The 23,462-nt window shown below is 41.5% G+C and overlaps 1 protein-coding gene across 15 annotated transcripts in view; it reads right to left on the bottom strand.

Moving 5' to 3' along the window:
- The window catches only part of RBM33 (RNA binding motif protein 33), a 145,419-nt gene that overhangs the window by 31,783 nt on the left and 90,174 nt on the right, over positions 1-23,462 (bottom strand). For 6 of the 15 annotated variants that reach the window (XM_024100986.3, XM_065582739.1, XM_005297199.5 and 3 more), the window contains 2 exons: positions 18,687-19,328; positions 321-530 (listed from right to left, as the gene is read on the bottom strand). In XM_024100986.3, coding sequence (XP_023956754.1) covers positions 321-530; positions 18,687-19,328 — 852 coding nt within the window. Of the gene's footprint in view, positions 1-320; positions 531-1,200; positions 1,315-12,372; positions 12,900-15,162; positions 15,316-18,686; positions 19,329-23,462 lie in introns of those variants that run through there. The other 9 variants (XM_065582738.1, XM_005297200.5, XM_065582737.1 and 6 more) reach the window with 5 other exon arrangements.

Here is a 23,462-nt window from a genome sequence, read left to right as displayed (position 1 = left end):
CCACTGGAATACTGGACTGATATCCCCTAACAGAATTTACGCAGGCCCCAGAACCACAATGAGATCAGAACAACTTTCAGGCATTACCAACCTGGGCTGGATTCAAACACGTATCCTGTAGGTTAAAAGCTTTATATCCCCTTATCAATTTCCTGAGTCATCCAGTCTTCCATTAATAACTTTACCTGGGCAGATACAGTTTAAATTTCTTCAGTGCTGGTAAGGATTCTGGTTATTTCTTAAATAATGCTAACATTAATATGGCAACACATTCAGCAGATAATACGGATCCTAGTAGCAACAATGCATATAAAAATCACCTTTTTAGCTGGATGAATCCCTTGGATGTTTTTGACTCCTTGTGGAACTGCTGAATGTATCTGAGCCTGCTGCTGCTGTTGCTGCTGCTGCTGGAGTGGTCCCTTTGTCAATGTGACCTTCCGCACTGGCTGCTGTCTCAGTTCTGGAGGTTGTTGGAGGCGTTGGGGCTGGCCCTCTGGCTGCACAAAGCCAACGTTCTCCCCCTCCTGCTGAAATCAAAACCAGAACATGCTGTTCAGTACCTATCTACTCAATGCAAACATTCACTTCCTGTGAGACCTGCTGTGGAGAAGAACTTTGTTAGCGCACAGAGAATTAGAAGAACACATACTTGCATACTAAAATCAAACTACTGTCCGCAAGATAAGGGTGTATGGTACACACTTCAGCTAGGAACTATACTTAGTTACACAATCCATAATGCAGGAAGTACAAAATACTACATCTGGTATGATATTAAATTCACTGTGTTTTTCAATTGTTTCCTTTCAGTAGACAGTGAAAATGTCCTATTATTTATCCAAGGACCCACCTATTCATTCTTCTCTACAATTCCAGCTTTTCAGGCTATACGTTTACATTCCGCTAACTACATTTTTTTAAGGGACATATATTCTAGCCTAGAGAAGGGCGGCAAAGCAGTCTCAAAGAAGCAGGAACCCGTCTGAACCTTTACGCATCTTTCAAACCAAGCAAACCTAAGACTAAAGGTTGGTGATTTTTATTAAGTGCACCTTTATGCTGCCTATTTATAGCTAAAATAAGCTTCTAAGTAGTCTCCTCCCCCTAACGATGACCAATATTAGAGTAGTTTTCTCCGCCAAGTGTTTTTATTTTTTCTCCCTTAAAAAAAAATAAAAATAAAAACAGAGGTGACAAACCATGTCCCTGTCCCAGCCTCTGAAGTCATATATGGAAGTACTACAGTCTTCCCAAAATGAGCTGTCTCTGCAATTCATGCTTGGGATGAGAGGAGAGGTAGAAGAGAGGAGCCTGGAAGAAAAGAGTAGAGGTGTGCAGCGGCTTGGCTACTTCCACCCAAGGAACCGGTGATTCTCTCACATGGATACATGTCCACCTTTCCCAGATCAGATACGGCCAAGTTTACAGTCACCATACACAGTTTTTTGAAGATTACATACAGCAAGAGGCAATATAATTAGTCTACTATGGGAACCTGAGAAGTCACAACTATAAAGTGTTTCAAATGGAGGCTCTAGCTTGCAATGCTATGCAGCACATTAAAAGCTTAAGGGGACTCCTGTCAAAACACTCAATATCTGTTACAGAATAGTAGAGAAAAGGCTACTCACCAGTAACTCTGCTTGAGTTTATATTGCCTCTGCAGACCCACACTCAGAACACTCATTCCCACAGAACTGCTAACTCAGAACCACTGAGAAATGCACAAAAACAACAAGGAGCCCGGTGGCACCTAGTGCCTGTCATGGCTGCATGAGCACCCACTCACTGAACAGAATATTCTAGAAGACCAAGGTAACAGAAGGGCCCCGCAGCATCAACTACTCAGTTTCTTTCACTAATTCAAAGAATCTACAGAAGGTCTCAAAGAAGAGGGGAAAGAGGACGGAGAGGGTGGATGAGCAGAGGTATCAAGATTTGAACAGTGGTTACTGGAAAACAGTCTCTCTCTGTTCGGAATTACTTTTGTAGATTCCCAATCTGGGAGATTAGCGCCCAACCCCTGGAGGAAGCCAGATGATTAAAAGAGAACTGCCTAACTCACCCAAAACAATCACTGCAATGAAATACCAAATAGGGTGTCATGACGCACAAATGTATACACATACACAAACTGGCTTCACAAATTTCTGTGAAACATGTTAATTGTCATAAATTGTCCAATTTTGTGGAATGAACTGAGTCTTTAAACTAGAATGTGAGTGAACACAAAATCTAATCCATATTGAAAGCATTTGTTCTCACAGTTCCCTTTCCTCCCTCTTTTTGACTTGTCACCAAAATCTATGAATAACTTGTGGAATTAACAGAAGGGTTTCATCCTAACATGCCAACTTCGTACTGATCAGGACAGACAACATACAAGGTTTTGGGAAGAACAACAGGTCTATATAGTCTGAAAGACAGTAACTTTTTGATAAAATCATGATTGAGAATTTCATCTCAAGGGATACTCTAAAGGAAAATAATTAACTGAAACCCATAACTTGCTCACTCTTCTTACTGGTTTTATACCAGAAAAACATTCAAGATCAGGCAGGTTCTCTTTTCAAACTCCTCTTGTATGTTTGCTGAAATGCCTGACAAATGCACTCTGACACCGGCAAAAAATTGAAGCAAATATTTCGGATGATCAAAGCTGACAATTTTTTAAAGCAAAAAAACAAAATATCTTGGATATCTTAAAGATTTTGAATTAAACATTATGGCAGCTAGAAAATTATGACGTCTGCATGAACACAGGAGTGAGGAACTAGGATCCTAAAATGGCTTCAGATGCAAGAATCAGGACTGACAAAGCCTAACCTGATGGTTAAGTGCCTGCTGAGGGGTCGGGGGGGAGGAGGAGAGACTTAAACAATGCTCTCTTTTCTTACAAGTCCAAGAAATGAACCCTATATATAGAAAACACTACCTCAGTGTGAGGAATCCAGAGATACAAGAGGCAGTATGTGGCATGCTGATGCATCATGGATATTTTAGAATCAGACAACATACAACTCTTCAAATAGGCCTGTTTAAAAGACCCAGGAAAGACCAATGCTTAACTACTGGGCCCACATATCACACAATGAAACTGACCAGACTGAAAGATGAATAAAAGCAATACAAAATCTTTAATGGCATGGAGTCATTCTAATGCAGCAACACTGCTTCACAATCTTGCAGAATTCTAATCGCTAAAGCCCAAACAATGGGAAATTATCTCAAAATTTTACTAAGCTTAAACTATTTAGAGAAAAATGAAAAGTTATAAAAAGAAACGAAGAAGGTTCACTAACTCAAATACCCGTGAAAGCAAAAGAAAGAAGTGATACCCACAACTGACCCTGGCAAAGGAGAAAGAAGGGCAGCTGGATTCAAAATCTATTTTTATAGCCTTGTTCTAAACATTTAGGATTTCCACAGGTCCCTTATGCAAGCCCAAATGGTTATTGCTTTTCTAGAAGGCTTGGAACTCACAGTGCAGGAGTACCATGCATGTGATGAGAGGGATCGACAGCAGCAGCTCTTGAAAGAGACTTGTGTCTGCATTAAAACTCTTTGGAAGCTAAAGGGCCAACAGCGCCACCCCCAGTTCATTGCAAGCCAGCAACAAGTTCTTTCTTTTTTCTTTGCATAAAGATTCAAGATTTTAACTTAAGATGGTATCACTGTCTTTCTCTGGGGAGTTCAAGAGCAAATATTGCTGCCAAGTCAGCACTTGCCCAGGAGCAAGCAAGCAAAGGCCTGTAAAATGAATTTGTCTTAGTACTATTCATTTCAGTTTGTTACAGACTAGGGTTACCATACGTCCGGTTTTTCCCGGACATGTCCGGCTTTTTGGTAATCAAACCCCCGTCCCGTGGGAACTGCCAAAAAGCCGAACATGTCCGGGAAAAATACCGCCGGCCGGGCACTTCCGCGGCTGTGCTCCTCCCCTGACTCTTCGGCTCTGTTTAAGAGCCGAGCTGCCCGAGCGCTACCGGCTTCGGGCAGCCCCCATGCCTCTGGACCCTGCGCCCCCGGCCGGGCACTTCCCCTCCCAGGCTCCGGGGCCTGCCCGAAGCCCGAGCGCTACCGGCTTCACGGTTTGCTGGGCAACCTCCAGACCCTGCGCCACCGGCTGGGCGCTTCCCCTCCCGGGCTCCAGCTGCGCTGAGGAAGCGCCGGCCGGGGGCGCAGGGTCTGGAGGCTGCCTGGCAAACCGTGAAGCTGGTAGCGCTAGGGCAGCCCTTTTCGCGTGGCTGGGAGGGAGGAGGGAGAGTTAGGACGGGGACTTTGGGGAAGGGGCGGAGTTGGGGCGGGGCTGGGAGTGGGAAAGGGGCAGGGCAGGGCTCCGTGGAGTGTCCTCTTTTTTTAAATATGGTAACCCTATTACAGACATAGCTGATCAAAGACACATTATCCAAGCCAAAAAAGGTAGCTCAAGGTGAAAATGAACCAAGTGTATGTGTCAATATGTTTATATCACAGTTCAAATATTAAAATAATTATCCACATCATGCTTTAAGTCCAATTCCTTACATTCGACACAATCAATGTCAGTTTCCACAAGTGCTAAATCTGAAAAACTAAGCCAGTAATGCTGATACATCAGGGGTTCTCAAACTGGGGGTCGGGACCCCTCAGGGAGTCGCAAGGTCATTACATGGGGGGGTCGCGAGCTGTCAAGCTCCACCCCAAACTCTGCTTGCCTCCAGCATTTATAATGGTGATAAATATATTAAACAGTGTGTTTAACTTATTAGGGGGGGTCGCACTCAGAGGCTTGTGATGTGAAAGGGGTCGCCAGTAAAAAATTTGAGACCCATTGTGATACACTAACTACACATACTTCAGAGTCAGAACATTTGGACTTCATGCTACAAAAATAACTAACAGATCACTTATCCCTGATGGGGATACAGCATCAACTTCAACAATTTTTTGCATACTACCTACAAAGGAAAATGTAAAAAATAATACACATGCTGGCTCCCAATTCTCCTTCCGGGGAAACATTAAGGTGGGATCCCGAGGGCAAACAATACATACAGTAGCGGAGCTTCTAATCTACATATTAAAATTGGGAAAGGTTCTCTGGTTTATGGTAGAATGGTAGATAGAAGAGGGTGGTAGTGTTGAATTCTACTTGATGCTAGATTCTGTGATACCTAGGCCAGAGCAGGTGGTTGAGCTGTTGAAGAATCAGGTCCACCGCTTGTAGAAGGATACGCCCGAGATGCAAGTGTCTCTAGTATATCCTAGTATAACTGTTAAGTCTCTTAATTCTTGCTGATTTTTCTTGGAAGCAAAAATAAAAATGTGACAACTTCTTACAAATTTTCTGGTTTTTTAACCCTTTTCACCAGCCTATTTTTAATTTATTAAAAGTTTTTAACACCCAGGGTAAAAGAAAGGGGCTAGCAGGCCCACCCATCATTTTAACTTTTGTCCTCAAAATCTATTTTGATTTTAAAAAGTTCATAAAAACACTTGATTTTTAGGATATGTATTTTAATACCAGATCTTACAAAGAGACATCTATCATTCATTTACTCTATCAGACAATTTGATGCACAAAGTTTTGACTCTTCAGGTGAAATTTACCCCATCCACACAGCCAACACATGGCTATCGACCACAAATCCACTTAAATCCTATACTACAAATCCACTTAAAACCTATACTGAGGACTTAATTGGGACGATTTAAGTGGTGAATGGCTTCTGCCCAGGGGAAAATTTCACCCTTCGTCTAAAGACCAATGATGAAAAAATATTTTCTTGAGATATTGGCTGTGCCTTAAACTCTAAAGCACAAACCATTTTTCCCCTTCGCAATTTGAATTATCAAGTTTACCCAAGGCTTGTTCCCCAATTGCTAATTTACAGTCAGGCGTGAACATTTCTGGTCAAAGCCCTGAAAAACTGGGTTTAAACGGCAGTCATGACAAAAGCTGCTATGTGTAGCAAGAGTTCTATCTGTTCACCTGGAAGTCTTTGGAACATAAGGGAAACTGGTTATTTGCCAAAGAAAATCTGCTCTTAAAAGTCACCTGACATAAAAAACCTACTAGTTCTAAATACTGAATATCATTTAAAAATGAAAACTCAAAAGGAATGAGCAAGTGGATTTGGTCTATATTATGAATATCTTTCTCAAACTTCGAATGCTAGAGAACATATTTGCAAAGTATTCTAAAACATTGTAATGAACAGAAATCGTTTCATTCATGCATGCCAGTGATTTTAAAACAGATTTGTCAGATACAGATTATGACCATATTTCAAAACGGTTGCTATATAATATTTCAGTTGTTTATTTTATCAATTCTTTGCATCTTCAGAAATTTAAAAGTCATCCTGTCTTAATTCAATATAAAAATGAGTTCATAAAGGGAGTTTTTGGTTTTTTTTTTTTAAGATGGGCACCTGAATTTAGTAAGCTAAGGCATTGTACTCTATCAGGGATGTTATGACAGTTTTACAATACAGATGAAGTTTGTTTGCCACCAACATTAGCAGGACAAATTTATTTATAACAAATGCTTTAAAAATGTACTGATAAAAATGCCCATTGATACTGTCAGCGCTTCTTGCAATTTGACAGATCAAATCTTATTTTCATTCTTAAACCCCATGAAGGAGCGATATCACCAACTTGCATTCTGTAGTGAGCAAATTGATTAATCCCTCTCTATAGAAATCTCAACTCTTGATTACACCTATCAGACGTTAAGCAGCATTATTCTAGAGTGACAACACTTGACAAATTCCCCAACCATTTTTCTCAGCCTTTGTGGCCCTGCTAGCTTGTATTAACCCTGATGAAAAATTAATTTTCCTTATCTTCTGCTAAACCCCAAAATCCAAATCCGCCAAACTGGCAACTCTTTCTGTAAAGGTATTATGAAAACCTCTAAAAGATTAATTGCATGTCTTCAGGTGACATTAAATTAATTTCTATACTCATGACAGACATTTGATACTCCGTACTGAGAGGACAGATAACATTGTCAGGATACACAGAAGGACAGTGGTGTAGTGTCCCAGGGCAGCCTCTTATGCATTCTCCTTTCGATAAGGCCATACTTCACTGTCACCGGCACTGTTACTGATCTTGCAGCCCATAGACCTCACTGCACAGGTTTCTATTAACTACTACAATGCTGTGTCTATCCATGTAATCTTTAAAAAGCTAATTCAAAAATCACCCAACAGTAAATGGATGTGCATGCTGCAAAAGCACTTCACAAATCAACCTAAGTTTATTTACTTTAAGTATCACATGCATAAAAACACAGAGGCAACAACAACAAAAGAGGTTCCAATATGCTCACCTCATTCTGTGGGCCTATTTGTTTAGCATACACCAGAATTCAAACAGAGCATGTGGCAAAAGATGAAGTCTTAAATCTTACCCTGAAAACCCCAAAGCCCCAAATGGTCTTTGTAATTGATTTTCCTTGGGGGGGGGGGGGGAGGGGGGAATAAATACTCCACATGCAGTTTAAAAGTCAGTATTTCCAGAAAAAAGTCACTTTATAGATCACAGCAGTTAAGAGAGAAAATACCTATTAGATCACTAAAGTCATCCTCCTTCAATGGCAGAAGATAGTCACTATATTTGATCATATATCTACAGTATATAGGTCTCTGTGTGTAAATAGATTTTAAACTGATACTACAATGGGTTATAGTTAAAAAGACTGAAGTCCACACAGCAGATAATAAACACTGTAAAAACAAAGCCAAGCCACTGATATCTACACTAAAATGTAAGGAAAACAGCTAATCAATAGTTCAGGACATTTATCAACAGTATTAGCAGAATAGGTGTCAGACAAAAAGAAACTCTTATGTAGCACTTTTTAATCTATAGATACTGAAAGTACTGTACAAAGATGGCAAATATTTTTCCCATTCTAAAGATTGGGGAACTAAGGCATAAGGCATAATTACCAAATATCACACAAGTCAGTGGCAGAACCACCACAGGCTTCAGACTCAAGTTCAGTGTTCTCCCTGACTGGGACATGTCTGATGCTGGTCATTACTTTTTAAATGAAAGAACAGCAACAATACATTGATTGAATACAATTCCCACTTCGCTCCCTCCACCCATATTGGATCATAGCCATCTCTATTTAAAAGAGAAATTCAGTACTGATGAGCAATCTAAGACAGAAATTAATTATCTAAGTTCCAACTATTTACTCTCACACAAAAAGAAAAGTATATGCCTGGCAGACACAAGGTTAGATTAAGTATGACTGAAATCAAATAACTGGGTGACCAGTCAAGCAGTCTCCATTTATATTGAAGGAACCGACCTTTTCTAAGTCTTATCAGAGCATTAAAGCGGATGTTTGAGGAAATGTATATTTTTCCCCTTTTGATTCCTGAAACTTTGATCATGAAGCAAGCTTACTCAGAACAAATATACACAAAGAGATAAATACCATACAAAACAAGGTGGGCAGAAAAATACTATTTCTATTCCCAGCATAACCACATTCCCTTTCCAGCTCGGTAAAAAGGAAACATGTTTCAGTCAAACTACAGACGGGCATTCAGTGAGCAATGATGTACTGAATACCCTGCATGCCTCCTTCAAAAGTGGGCTGAAAATTTCCTTGCTTGGCCTCTGCCTGAAAGTGTATGTTGTTCATAACTGCACAGGCTGTAGCATAGACAGGGTTAGACAACAGCATTAAAGAGCACAAGCCTTATCTACGCTACAGCTTTAGCCATTACTATGACTGTAGTAACTGCACAAATGGTGAATTATCGCTACTTACTTTACTAGGGTAGACTCAACCTCTGAGTTATTGCGTGCTGTATGGGAAATTCACCAATAAAATGTAAATATAACTGCAAAGATACAGTAAAATCCACTAAGTTTGAAACTTGCTATGTACATAGCCTTCACTGAGTTAGTGTGTCTCTATTTTAAAATATCTACCTCCTTCCACCAAAAACAATGCACTGTTTTAAGCAACAGAAAAAGATCACTTCAGAGCAAGTACACTGGGCATTTTAGCAGAGGTAAAGAAAGCCCCATAATACATATTTCATAGAATAAATGGTGTGTAGTATGCATATCTGCAATTGAGACACCTTTTTGGATGGAGACAAGGGATTTGTCAAGGAAAATTCCTGTTTTGGGAGTAGAACATCCATTCAAAATGCTAGGGACTACCAAGACCATAGAAGTTGGTCACTATTTTGTTTCTCCAGTCGTGCAGTACGTCTTTCAAAGAAAATCTCCATGTCAGGCATTTCTATTGGAAAACCTCTATAAGCAGTTATTTCTCCCTCTAAGTGAGTTGATTCTTAAAGCACACCCATCATTGAGATTGAGACCAAAATTAATATTCAGCAGGTTTAAAACAAAAGGAAGTACTTCTTCCCACGGTGAACAGTCAACCTGTGGAACTCATTGCCAAGGGCTGCTGTGAAGGCCAAAATTATAACAGAGTTCAAAAAAAGAATTAGATAAATTCATGGAGGATAGATCAAGGACACAACCCTATGGATGCAAGATAGTCAAGGACTATGCTCTGAGTATCCCTAAACCTCCAACTGCCAGAAGCTGGGACTAGACAACAGGGGATGGATCACTCATAATTGTCCGGTTCTGTTCATTCCCTCTGAAGCATCTGGCACCAGCCACTGTCAGAGACAGGATACTGGGCTAGATGGACCACTGGTCTGGCCCAGTATGGCTGTTATGTTCTTACGTCATTAAACTAAGCACAACAAAATTAACCTTTCACTTTCCCCCATTCTGCAAGATGCTTGTTTTGTTTCAAAACATGATTTTGGTGTGCTTATCATGAGTGGATAGGTCAGAATACGTTCTGAACATGCCCAGATGTGTCATTCTGATCTCTTCTGCTAGGAAAAACAACTCTGCCTCCTCCTTGCAATCTTGACAGTACACTAGTGGTAATGTCACTGTGGTCATTACTTTACAGAGTGAAAGAGTCCCACTGATATTTGAGGCTATCCTAATGTAGCACTTTCAACATGAAAACCAAAATCTTAAACTTGAACCAGCATTCAACGGAAAGCCAGTGAAGAGAGATTACTGGGATGATGTGCTTTTGTTGGACTGTGCTGCTGAGCAAACAAGCTGCTAGGTTCTGAACTGACTGGAGTTTCCAGGTCGGCAAATTCATTCCTAATTTTTCTAGTTCAAGTTTCCTGTAACTTAAAATTCCTGGCTTAGTTGAAGGTTTCTTTTTGCCTACATTAAAAGCTGGTGAGCCACTGATATATTACATGTCAACAGCAAGTACCTCTGACTGTTGATGTACTTATGCCATGAAATTGGGGTTGGATTCTCACCTCATACTTTTTCCTTTTAAATAAAGAACAGTAAAACTTGCAGGATGCTCATTTCTAGAAACTGTTGACTGTGCCCCCCACTTTCCTGGAGGAAAGTGCACCCCACTTTATACCCACAACCAATAACTCTGGTTGGCTCTTCAACAGATTGTGGTATTCATCCATAAGTAGGACCACCTAGAACCTTGGAAGAAAAGTCAATGCTTGTAAATTTGAGAGTTGTCTTTCTGAAAGAGACTCAGATAATGGTCTCACCTCACAGTAAAGTCATTTTGAGCTTGATCTACACTGCTCCATAGTTTGGACAATGAGTGGTATGAATAGCAATGCGCACTAAAATGCTGCACTGTAATTCCCCCAGGGGGATGCTGTGCACTTGAAATAAAATTTTCCCTAGTTTGCATTAATGTAGTCCTCTTCAGCCACATGGATCTTGCAGCATTAGAGTTGCTTAGATGAACAAATCCCTGCAGACTAACAATTTCTTTACCAATCCAAAACAGGAACCCAGTGCGTACCACACTGCTATGGCTACACAAATATGTTCGTTCAACTCTTGTAATGTCCTGCCCCAAGCTTCTAGCATTATGTTTTCCATGGCACTGATGGTATTCAGTTAATTAGTTCTCCATTTGCGTTTGAGTGTCTTCTCGACATGAGGCATACTTGTATTAGTGGCTAGCTCCTCTAATTTCTTAAACTTTGAACATTTTATATTAAAGCATTTCACTGCTCTTGGAGTCACTAAATTTAAATGGGACAAATCTGCATCCTTTCCCACTCCAATAATCCCATGTTGACCAATTTTCACTTTAAAATAAGATTTCCATTAGCAACATATTTTTACTTACACGGTCATGGTCGTCCTCTACCATTTCCTCTTATGAAATCCAACTACTGCTTGATGTTGCAATAATGTACATCAGGCCCACCACGAGAGACTGTTTTACAGTATAAAATTCCAAAATTAAACTGCAGAAGACTTTCTATTACAATTTTAAGGGAATGATGGAATCTGCTTTTACAGTATTCAATGGAAAGCCTAGTCTTACAATTGTATATTTAAATTTTGACTAAATTTTAAAGGTCTGGGGAGGAAAAGGTGAAAGCTACCGGGAGCCTCAGCCTGTTCTCAGGTTGATAAGAGGAAGCATTTTATTTTGCATATACTCTAAGTTATTTGCAGTGAAATTAAATTCTAATTTAATCAGTTAAACATGGATTCCTTTTAGTCAGGATTTGATTGCTAGCCTTTCTTCTCTTGCTCTTGACCTCACCTACCTTTATGCCTGAACTGCCCTCCCATTAACTGCTCCTTTGCCCATGTGTAAATTCATGTTTCCTTTCGTACCACCCCAATAAGAGGTGTATCTCCTAACATGCAATATCCTTACCCCCCTCTCTAAAAAAATTCTGAAAATCATGACTTATTCCACCTCAGTGAACCATATCAATCTATGCCCCAATGGCACCTATATAGTTTTTAATATTTTGCACCAACCTGTGCCTTTAGACTGTACTTTTACAGAGCAAGAATTTTAGTGAGTTTTTCAGTAGGGAACATTATAATTTGCGAAATATTGCTAGACTGAAATTTTAAAGATACTGGAAGTCTGTCCATCCATCACCTTTGACTGAGTTTTAATCTCCTTGATGTTTAGATTAGTGCAGCTTCTTGGGTGTCACACTTTTTGTGCTGTCTGAGTTGTAAGTGTGAAAAAGAGGCATTAAGATGCAATTTAAAATGCTAGCCTACATTAAGTTTTTGCCTGTGCACCTAATAAGACATGGACACTGACCTTACCAGATGGTGGGGGACGAGTACTGATGCTGATGCCATCCTCCCACTGTGAAAATAATGTTACTGTACTCTGCTAACATTCTGATGTTCCACACCTCAGAGCTGCATTTCAGATATGGGTTGAAAGCTCCCTATATACTTCTTGCCACATAAGTGTTGGAGATTTTAATTAACGTTTGTATAAGCTCTTCTGATGTCTTTGGACGAAAGGCGCTATAGAAATTTAAATTATTTAAACAATTTTTATTGGCTGTAATGAACAATAAACATACAAGCAAAACAACAAATACAATCATCAAGCAAATCTTAGTAGATAAATTTACATCATCCAACAGGATTGTCTAAACCAAGAACATTTTTTCCCATTTTTTAGAATTCAGTGTTCAACTACCTCCCTCCTTGACCGCTATCCTAAATAAAGCAAAGCTATCTGTCCTTTAACTCCCCTCTTCAATCTTTTTTATACAACTAATATATCCTTACAGACTGAATTTCCAACCAAAATAGTTTGTCAGCTATTTCGGTCAAGCTTTTCAGATGCAGTGTCGGGCAGTAGTTGCCGTAACTCATGAAAATCTAAGACTTCACTTTTAATCCAAACAGAACATAGGTACTTATACAAAAGGCCCACTGGTGCACTTATACAAAAGGCCCACACAGACAAAGAGTGGTGTATTCTTGGTCCAGCATAAGATTCAGCATTTTCGGGCCACAGAGGCTGAGACATATCACTTTGAGCAAGGAAGACCAGTCTTTGGCTAGGGAGAGATCACCCAATAATAATATAAGATGACTGAGTGGTACAACAATTTTAAAACATCATGCAATGCCAAAAGAACTTCAGACCAATCAATGGACATGTCTAACATGCCGAGTTTGTATAACCTTTTAACACTTAAGACATGTATGGCTAACACTGGGTACAAACCTGCTCCCTCATGACCAGGATCATTCCTGCTCTATGATATTGGTTTTACAGATTTCAACTGCACTAGATATTTTTTGAAGTATCCACTATGCCTGCCTACAAATATCCATTTATTACTGTATTTCCTCCCAACAAGTACCATTTCAAGATCTTATCCTGTCTGAATCCTATTGTGTTCTTTATCTAGTATTGAGATCAGGCCTCTGATTGAGCTAGACAAATCTAAGACTTTTTCTCATGGACAGCATGATAATAAAATGCTGATCTTATGTATCCAAGACGCAGTGAAGTGATGTCCTGAAGATATGCAACAAAGTAAGACAGAAGCTAGATAAGCTATGCCAACAGAGGTGTTGTAGCTCTGCAAAAAAGCAAAGCCCCGATATCAAATATATCCGCTGAACACTTAATCCCACTGTCTCTTCAAGTTCTAAAGATCAAACTGACTAAACTTGCCAAGCATATTTGGACTACCAAGACTGAAAGGGAATAATCAAAATAGAAAGCCACTCACATAGGCATTCTTCCTTGCTCATCTAGAGACATGAAAGGAAGGGTTGGCCTTAAAATGTTTGAGGAACTAGGATTCTGGTAAAAATGATAGCTGTGACATGGAATAAATAAATAAGGATAAATCCTAGCATTAACCCCTTGCATCACACCACTATTCCCTGATAGGGCACGCAATACATTGCAGTGTGACATACACGAAGGGCAGCGCACAGCGGAGCCGCCTACCCCACCCCACCCCCAGGAGCCACTGCCGGATATGCTGGCCACTTCCGGGAGTGGCGCAGGGCCAGGGCAGGCAGGGAGCCTGCCTTAGCCCCACTGCCACCCCAGAGCCGCTCAAGGTAAGCGGTGTGGGGCCCCACACCCCGAACCCCTTCTGCACCCCACACCCCAACCCCCTGCCCTGAGCCCCCTAACCTCCTGCCTTGAACCCTCTGCCGCACATCTCTACATCCCAACCCCTGCCCTGAACCCCCAATGCCTTGCCCTGAGCCCCATGCTGCACCCCAACCCCCTGCCCTGAGCCCCATCACACCCCGCACCCCAATCCCCTGCCAAGCCTCCTGACGCAACCCTCCTGCACCCCAACCCCCTGCCCTGAGCCCCATCACACCCCGCACCACTCCTGCACCCCAAGCCCCTGCAAAGCCCCCTGCCGCACCCCAAGCCCCTGCCGAGCCCCCTCCCGCACTCCGCACCCCCTCCTCCACCCCCAACTCCTACCCTGAGCCCCCAACCCCCTGCCGAGCCCCCTGCCACACCCTTCCTGCACCCCAATCCCCTGCCCTGAGCCCCTTCCTGCACCGAGCCCCCTTCTGCATCCTGCCCCCCTCCTGCACCCCAGCTCCCTGCCCTGAGCCCCTTCCTGCACCCCAACCCTTGTCCTGAGCCCCTTCCTGCACACTGCACCTCCTCCGACAACCTGCACTCCCTCCTGCACCCCAACCCCCTGCCCCAGCCCTACATTCATGGCCCTGCATGCAATTTCTCCACCCAAATGTGGCCCTCAGACCAAAAAGTTTGCCCACCCTTGATCTACTGTGTCAGACACACTGGACAGCAAGTATCTTTTTTTTAAGATACTTAATTGGTAAATATTGCAATATCTTCTTTAAAAAGACTATTCGTTCCAGGAGTGCGAAGTGCAGTCATAGCCACTTTGACAGGCCATCTTATTTTATTCAGAGATCTGGGGATATTGCAAACCTGGAGTCAGATACTCTTGCTGGTACCCTAACACCTAGTTACGTAAATGGCTTGCTGCACACAAAATAAAGACTCACACTGGGGTGTGCTCTTACTCAACAGCTGGAGCCACTGTTCTCTGAAACTAATTTTGAACCAAGAAAACTGACAACTTTCGTAACAAGGGAAATCAAATTTGGCCCAGCTGCTTTGAGATTAAATAAAACCCATCATTAGCATAGAATGCCACTTTGATAACTGTTCTATCCACCACGGTATCAGTGAGCAGTCTAATGAGCAGACAGTTTTTGCCAACAGCTCCTGTGCAAAGTGAAACCGGTTTAGATAAAAGGTGGTATGAGCATGATCTCAGTCCATTCCCTGTTAGATAACTGTTTACTTTACATTATTCAGTACTATTGCCAGTCTGCTGAAAGAGAGGACTTTTCAAGTGTGTACTGACATACACTGGCACAGCTGGGTAGAGTGGCCTGCACAGTGGCTAACCAGTATCAATCTCACCATTCCATGGGCATTAAAGACTTCATCTGCACAAAAAATTAAAGAGAAAGGGAAATGGGTATAAATGATCTGTAGTTTTGACAGCAGCAGAGAGGCTACTATACTGCAGTATCAAGTCACTGCTTACAGATAAAAGGAGCCAAAGCATATTCTGGTGGCTGACAGCAGGGAAGTCAGGCAAACCTAATTTAGACTGAGGAAGAAAGATTAGGGAGTAAATGTTCTTTAAAAAAAAAAACCCCAGTACCTGGGCGTCTCAACGGTCTGGCAATAAGTGCTGTATGCTGCACTACTAAAAAATAGAGTTATAAACAGGATCTGAGATCCTTATAGTCTGCAGGCCTCTCAAACTTGTTAATTTTTTTTAGTATACTGAGCATCAAAATAGGCCAGATTGCCCCCCTGTTGCTGAGATTTTCCTTTTTCTCTGTGTGGCACATGGAACAAAGTAATATAGATTCAGCTTTCTGACACACTATTAAAAAATTAATTAACCATCTTGATCAGAGTTAAAAAGCTAATGGTAACATTCGCTTTCATTTTTCTATAGTTTGAAAGAAAACAAATATTCCATGGTGGCAAGGAAAAGCAACTACATACCATGCATAGACAGCCTGTTCTATGCTGATGATCCTGCAGATATGAACTGAATTTTCAGGGGACAAGAGCAAGTCTACATAGCATACAATGCAGCAGGAATGACATGTGTATTTAATGTGGCTAAATCTGATGGCAAGCAACCTTAGTGTATAATCAGTAAAAAAATAAGTCACTTATGGTTTGCTGGAAAAAGAGAACATTAAGAAAAAAAAAAAACTGTTTCATGACACTTGCAACATTGGGCACTGAATCATTTACCCTAGAGACCTCTATGCACTGGTGGCTGGGGTTGCAGCTTGATGTTTTGTTTTACCAGATAAAAAGAAAAGTTGGGGCCCCGATTGCTTTTGTTGAATTACCAAGAATAAAATAAGCCAGTCACACTACTTGCAGGCCAATGGGATTCCTGAAAGCATGATTATATTTTTATTTAGTCCAACAGAACAGATTACCTACAACTTCTGGTACACCTCTACCTCGATATAATGCGGTCCTTGGAAGCCAAAAAAATCTTACTGCGTTATAGGTGAAACCGCGTTATAGCGAACTTGCTTTGATCCACCAGAGTGCGCAGCCCCGCCCCCCCAGAGCACTGCTTTACCACGTTATATCTGAATTAGTGTTATATTGGGTCGCGTAAAGGTGTATTTACTCCTTCTACTGGACTAAAGTTACTACCAATGTCTGAAGAAAGTCATCCTCCACTCTAACCAGATCCTCATTAGTCATATTCTTTCCATTATGCTAATATATTTCTTTAAAAAAGATGTTAAGAGGACCTTTACAGTCACCGTGTAACTACAATTTGAAACATTTTGAAATTATTTGTAATGTAATAAAATCCTTATGAAAAGTAGTCACCTTTAATACTTAAGACTCTCTAGCATTTTAATTTCCTCTTCCCTTTTAAAAACACCAAGAGTGATATCTGTCTCCCTTTGCACATGTATACTGTGCTCATTACCAAGGTATCTGAGCACCTAAGACTACATTTTGGGCTACTTATTTGCTAAATTCTATTATTTAACAAAATCGGATTTTGAGAGAAGAGTGAGAAACAACTTCTGTAACTGAGGTCCTGTTCAACCTCTGCTAACACACTCAGTATGTCCACCTGCTTGTTGCTCAGTGCAGTTCTAGTGGTTTCCTCAATTAGCGTATAGATTTCTTTCAGATTGCCCCTCTCCTAAAAGGTACCACAGCACAGAAAGATTTTTACATTTAAATATTTTTGCCCAAGGCAAAGCAGAGGCCAGAGCTCTCTGGGAAAATCCTGTAGTTAGACCCTCTGAATTCTCATCTTATTCTGCACTCCCATTTTTTTCAATAATAGAAAATCAAATTTAATATAGATCAGTGGTTTTCTATCTGTGATCTGTGGACATCTGGAGGTCTGCAGATTATGTCTAAGATTTCCAAAGGGGTCCGCTGCACCTCCACTCAAAATTTTTAGGGGTCCGTAAATGAAAAAGGTTGAAAACCACAGATACAGATACTTGCTGGATGAATACAGAAAAACGTAGTGAATATATAATGCTACTAGGACCACCACCAGTGCTCAGGGGCCAATGTAGACCCCTTTGTCAGAAGATAAGTAAATCTGATTTAGACACAAGTGAAATGGTGGCATTTTCAATCTAGTCTCTAGTACAAAATTTCCTCTCCCACTCTCCCAAATTCTGTTTTTCAATGTGGTTCTCAAAGGAAAAAGGGTTGCCCACACTGTCCAGGCAACTATGCTAGCTCCAGCCATGCTTAAACATGACTGGCTACTAGTATGGTTTCAACTGCACGATGGACAGTTTTTTTTTTTTTTTGGTAACCCCTCAAACGTAGAAATAGCCACACAAATTATTTTCTCCCATACATCAAAACATTTCTGGACCAAAATGCTCTATGCCAGGGTTTCTTAAACTTAAAGGGGTCCGCGAGGGTATTCCAGGGGGTCTGCAAATCATGTCTGGGGCTGCTGGCCCAGCTGATTAACTCCTCCACCTCCCTCCCAGTGCCTCCTGCACGCCGTGGAACAGCTGTTCAGTGGAGTTCAGGAGGCGCAGGGAAGGAGGGGGGTGGGCGGGGACGGGGTGCGCTCGGGGGACGGGGCAGAAAGAGGCGGGGAAGAGGAGGGGCAAGGGTGGAGCAGGGATGGGGCCTTGGGGGGGGGGGGGGAAGGGCTGGAGTGGGGAGGAGAGGGAGTAGGACTTGGGGGGAGGGATAGCTCAGTGGTTTGAACATTGGTCTGCTAAACCCAGGATTGTGAGTTCAATCCTTGAGGGGGCCATTTAGGGATTGGGGATTTAGTTAGGGATTGGTACTGCTTTGAGCAGGGGGTTGGACTAGATGACCTCCTGAGGTCCCTTCCAGCCCTGATATTCTATGACTGAGCGGGGGATTTAGGGGTCTGCAAAAATTTTTAAATCAAAATGGGCGTCATCGGGTTGCTAAAGTTTGAGAACTGCTGCTCTATGCAAAGATTCACAGGTGAAGAATTTTTAGGTTCAAGTTACAAGCACCCAAAATGAGTAGATATTATTCAGGAAACAGTGATGTAAACTTAATGGTAACCCCACTCCAGTGCAATATATTACAGCAAACCTCTGTTCCTACAAGTTTTTTAAAAATAACTCGTCTATAGCTCTGAAAATCATCTTCTGAAATATGGATTATTAGTTCTGTTGAATTTGCTGTTGTCTTTTCAAAATAGGTTCTTTTCCTATTTTAGGATTGCACTGAATAGAACGCACAAAAACAGACCATGACAAAACAACACAAAAATAGATGAGCCTTGGAAACTTACCCCTCCTGACAACTTAATCACCCTCACTTTGGTGCCGACATGGGGCCCATCTCCACTACCACTGTTTGCCCGTTGCATGACAGTCCTTTTCACACCAGGTTTCAGTTCCTGAGGCCTTCCTTGTATCGATGCCACCCTAGCAGTCTGTCCTGGGGTGAACGATGCTGTAGTTGCAGCAGGTTTTGTTTGTAATACTTTTGGCGATGGCTGAAGCTGACTTTGTGGTACTGTTCTAGTCTGTCTCAAAGGCTTCACTGTTTTCACTTGCTGTCCTTGAAAATGCACATTAGCCCCATCTTGCATGAAATCTGTGGGTCTGGGCTGAATATTTGCAACCACCATGTCTTGCTTTTTAACAAGAAGTCTATTTTTCACATTTTGCCTGGCCTGTGCACCAGGATGGACTATAAATGGGTTTCCATTGGTGGGAAACTCTGATGATTCCTCTTCCTGCTGTGTGAAAGATTGTTGAGTAGGAGGCTGTTGCTGCTGTTGTGCAAGTCTTTCAAGTAACTCTCTCTTTCTAGCACCTGCCTGCTGCTGCCGTCTCAGCTCCTTCTGTTTCAGAATTTCTTCTCTTAGGCGTTTCTGTTCTTCTATCTTCAAACGGTATAATCTGGTTTCTTCATCTTCATCGGGAAACTACAAAAAGGAAAGGAAAGGCATTTACTGAAATAGTGAAATATGTCCAGTTTAGTCAAAGCTAACATGAAGTTATTATTTTACAAGTTGTCATAATGGCATAACTCTGAAAAGAGATTTTGAAATTACCCCGACATTGTGCTAAAACTATTAGTGACATATCTTCCAGTAAGATTTGCTATTCATTAGAGACAAGCAGCTTGAATCTGTTTTAGGAATTAAATATACTACATCCTGTGGGGAGCGGGGAGGGGGAGAGAGAGAAGAGGGCCCACTATATTGCTAGTTTGGAAATCTTATCAAAATACTAAAAATGAAGTCTTATAAATCGGAACTCTTGTAGAAGTTTCTGAAACCAATTAAACTATTAATATAATTCAAGATATCAAAATATGTTTCAAATGGAAAGTAACAATACAGAGGCAATCCACTGTCACACAGGTTTTATCTTTCTCTTTTCTGACAAACTAACAAAAGGTAGGGTGGTAAATGACCTGAAAGGCCCTGATTAGAACTATTGATTTTTCTTACAGAATTTTCAGCCTGATCTCAAACTCATTTGTCACACAATAATTGGTTATAATGAACAGCACAAGTCAATCTCTCTGACCTTGAACTCATGCACTCTCCTCAGAATCAAAATGTTGCCACATGCAGTGTTGGAATATTAATGGTATATAGAGAATGCCTTTAATATTCCATCCCTAAGCCTTTCTGAAAGTATTATACTCTGTCAAATAACCTTCTAAAGGTCCTGCAACTTTGGCAGAAAGTGTCCTTATAGGAAGCTATAAGAAACAGAGAACAGTTAAAGAAATCAAGTATCAGAGGGGTAGCCGTGTTAGTCTGAATCTGTAAAAAGCAACAGAGGGTCCTGAGGCACCTTTAAGACTAACAGAAGTATTGGGAGCATAAGCTTTCGTGGGTAAGAACCTCACTTCTTCAGATGCAAGTAATGGAAATTTCCAGAGGCAGGTATAAATCAGTATGGAGATAACGAGGTTAGTTCACCCTCACCCTCACTGATGGAACTAACCTCGTTATCTCCATACAGATTTATACCTGCCTCTGGAAATTTCCATTACTTGCATCTGAAGAAGTGAGGTTCTTACCCACGAAAGCTTATGCTCCCAATACTTCTGCTAGTCTTAAAGGTGCCACAGGACCCTCTGTTGCTTTTTACAGTTAAAGAAATGTAGATGCCCATCTTCATGAAAAAAAGATCCAGCTTGCTTTTGAGATAGCTGCTTCAACAGGATGTACATATTTTATTACAAAATATACCTGATGAAATTAGATTCCATTTTAAATGGATTTAAGATTGCTTTAAAAACAATCTGCCTATAAAACACGCTATATAATGAATTTACTATTTCAATGAACAGATCATTCTGATTTTAGGCTATACTTACCAGATATATTTGTCAAATAAAATAAGATTAGGCTTTCATCAAATAATAATACATTGCATTTTAGTAAAGTCTTCCATAAAAAGATACTAAAGTATTTCACAAACAATCTGTGTGTCCAGTAAAGAATTGTTACTTACCATACTGGTTCTTTGAGATGTACTGTCCATGCAGATTCAAATATGGGTATGCAAGTGAGATTGAATTATTGTAGCAAGTAGTGTTCATTAGGGCCGTACCTGTGTCCTAGATGTCTTTGAGCCTACACCCCGGTCAAGGGCATAAGAGGCAGAATGGGTGCAAATACCCCACGGTTCCTTCTCCAATTCAGAGAAGTAAGACTCTGGAGCAGTAGGGAATCATGGAATCCATGTGGACAACACATTTTGAAAAAAACACTGTTACCAAAAGATAAGTAACTGTTCTTTATTTCTTTCTTTGAGTGAATATCCACATGGATTCCACTCCTGATGACTAACAAGTAGTTGTCTGTTTGGAGGAGGGTAGTAGGAATTCTGTTTAACCAATGACTGCAGAACAGCCCAACCAAAACTGGGAGATAAATAAATTAGTTTAATGTGGAACTCAAACAACTTTTGGCAGGAACTTGGGATGATACCTAACCCTAAGCCTATCCTTATAAAACTATCAGGGGACATGCATCTCCCCTACCCTTCAAGCTGATGTAATAGCTACTGAAAAGGCAGCCTTCATTGATAATGGGATAGGGAACTGCTTGCTAAAGGCTCAAAAGGGGGAATCTATCAACCTTGCTAATACTATATTGAAGTCTGAAGACTGTGGGGGCTTCCAAACTGGGGTGGGGGTGGGAGGAACTTGAATAAAAACTCTCTCTTCCACTTTGATATATGTCAGTCTAGTTGAGACCTTCTTGCTTTGGAGCAGAATTTTCTGAACTTCAGCTGAACTGCTTCTTTCAGTGGGTCAGCCAGCCAGCATCACAGCTGTCAAACGTAACAATGACAAGTCTGGGCATAGGCGCCAACCATTGTTCTGTGAGACTGTTGGGCAGAGCAGCCAACACAATAGGGAAGTATAACAAAAAATCCACCAGATATGAATATCAGACCTGCCTGGCCCATGTCGGAGCTATCCTGATCTTCAGTCCAGCATCCTGCTTCAGACTACGCTGGACCCTTCATATCATGGTGACTGATGGGAGGACTTACATCTGTCACAGAGTAACAGGATAAGAAAGGCACTAACAACGTGTTTAGTCTAGAGCACCCTCTGGTGCAGAACACTTGGGATTTCTTGTTCTGGACTGTGGCAAATCGGTACATTAAGGGGTATCCTCACTTGCAAAAGATGCTCTGAGACACTGGGTTCTTGATCATCCTCTCATGGATGTCTGAGAACTGTCTGCTGAAGTGATCTGTTAGTAAGTTTTGAACTCCTGGAAATGCAGGGTCATCAGTGTGATCTGGTGACAAATACAGACTGGAACGGGCTCCTGACAAGAGTGGAGATGACCTGGCTCCTTCTTATTGGCTGACATACTGCGTAGCTGTGGTGTTGTCTCTCAGCACCTGGATTGGGGATTGCTGGAGCAGAGGCAGGAATGTTATTCATTCCAGATGGATGGCTCTGAGTTCCAGGATGCTGAAGTCCAGGTGAGCATCTTGAGAGGATTCATAGGATCAAAGGCTCTGTGTTTGTAGGTGATCTAGACGAGCTCCCCCATCCCTTACAGAAGCATCGTTGTAGGCAAAGATACAGAGAAGGGTACTCCATTGCTTAGGGATGTGGGTCTTTCCACCAGTTTTATGAGGAGGGGACTTCTTGTGGGACTGGGACCAACATGTTCATGCAGTGTCTTCCGATTAGATACACTGATTTCAACCACCCTTGCATGGAGCACAGGCAAAGTTTGGTGAACTGCATCACCCAGGTGCATGAAGCCCTGTATCCTAGAAGTTTAAAGCATGCTCACAGTGACATCTTTGGGGTAGCTTGAAGTTGGTTGATGAAGTCTATTCTAATTTGAAATCCTTCTTGTGGGAGACAGGCTTTCAGTGACCTGGAATCTAAGATGGCTTCTATGAACTCTATGCTTTGTGTGAGAGTAAGTGTGGATATTTGTCTATTGACTCAGTCCTACTGCAGCAAAAAGATTTAAGATTACTTGAACTGAGTTGATGACCTGATGTAATGATCTTCCTCGGATCAACACATTAATAGGATATGCATAAACCTGTATCCCTTGCCTCCTTAAGAGAGCTGGTACAACTGTCAAGTATTTGGTGAACACACATGGTACTGTGGAAAGTCCAATGGGCAGGATCCTGTACTGCTAGTGAGATGTTCCAGCTCACAGGAAATGCATCATGTTCTTAGTAGAATGTATGTTCTTGAGATATCGAAGGTTCAGAATAGCCCCTCAAGCCCCCTTCTTTGGAATGAGAAAATAACGGGAACAAAGCCCCCTGCCTCTGAATTCTAAGGGTACCTTTTCTGCTCCTCAAAAATGCAGGACGGGGTCCATCTCTTTCTTCAACAGTATCTCATGAGAGGTGTGGATGGGGAAGATGGGAGAGAAGGTAGGAAGGAACTGGAATTGTATGCAATACCCAATGCTGACAATCTCTCAGCTGTGATGCTCCTAGTCCCAGCTTCTTGAAAAAAAGGTAGTTGCCAGAAGGAGGCTGAGGGCAGAGTTTCTCCAAAGGTTCTGCCAGACTTTCAACTGTGGCATGAAGCCTCC

Source organism: Chrysemys picta, chromosome 2 (assembly GCF_011386835.1).
Source record: "Chrysemys picta bellii isolate R12L10 chromosome 2, ASM1138683v2, whole genome shotgun sequence".
Classification (NCBI taxonomy): Eukaryota; Metazoa; Chordata; order Testudines; family Emydidae; genus Chrysemys; species Chrysemys picta.
Note: the sequence above shows the minus strand (reverse complement) of the source record. Positions and strands in the feature narration are given on the sequence as shown.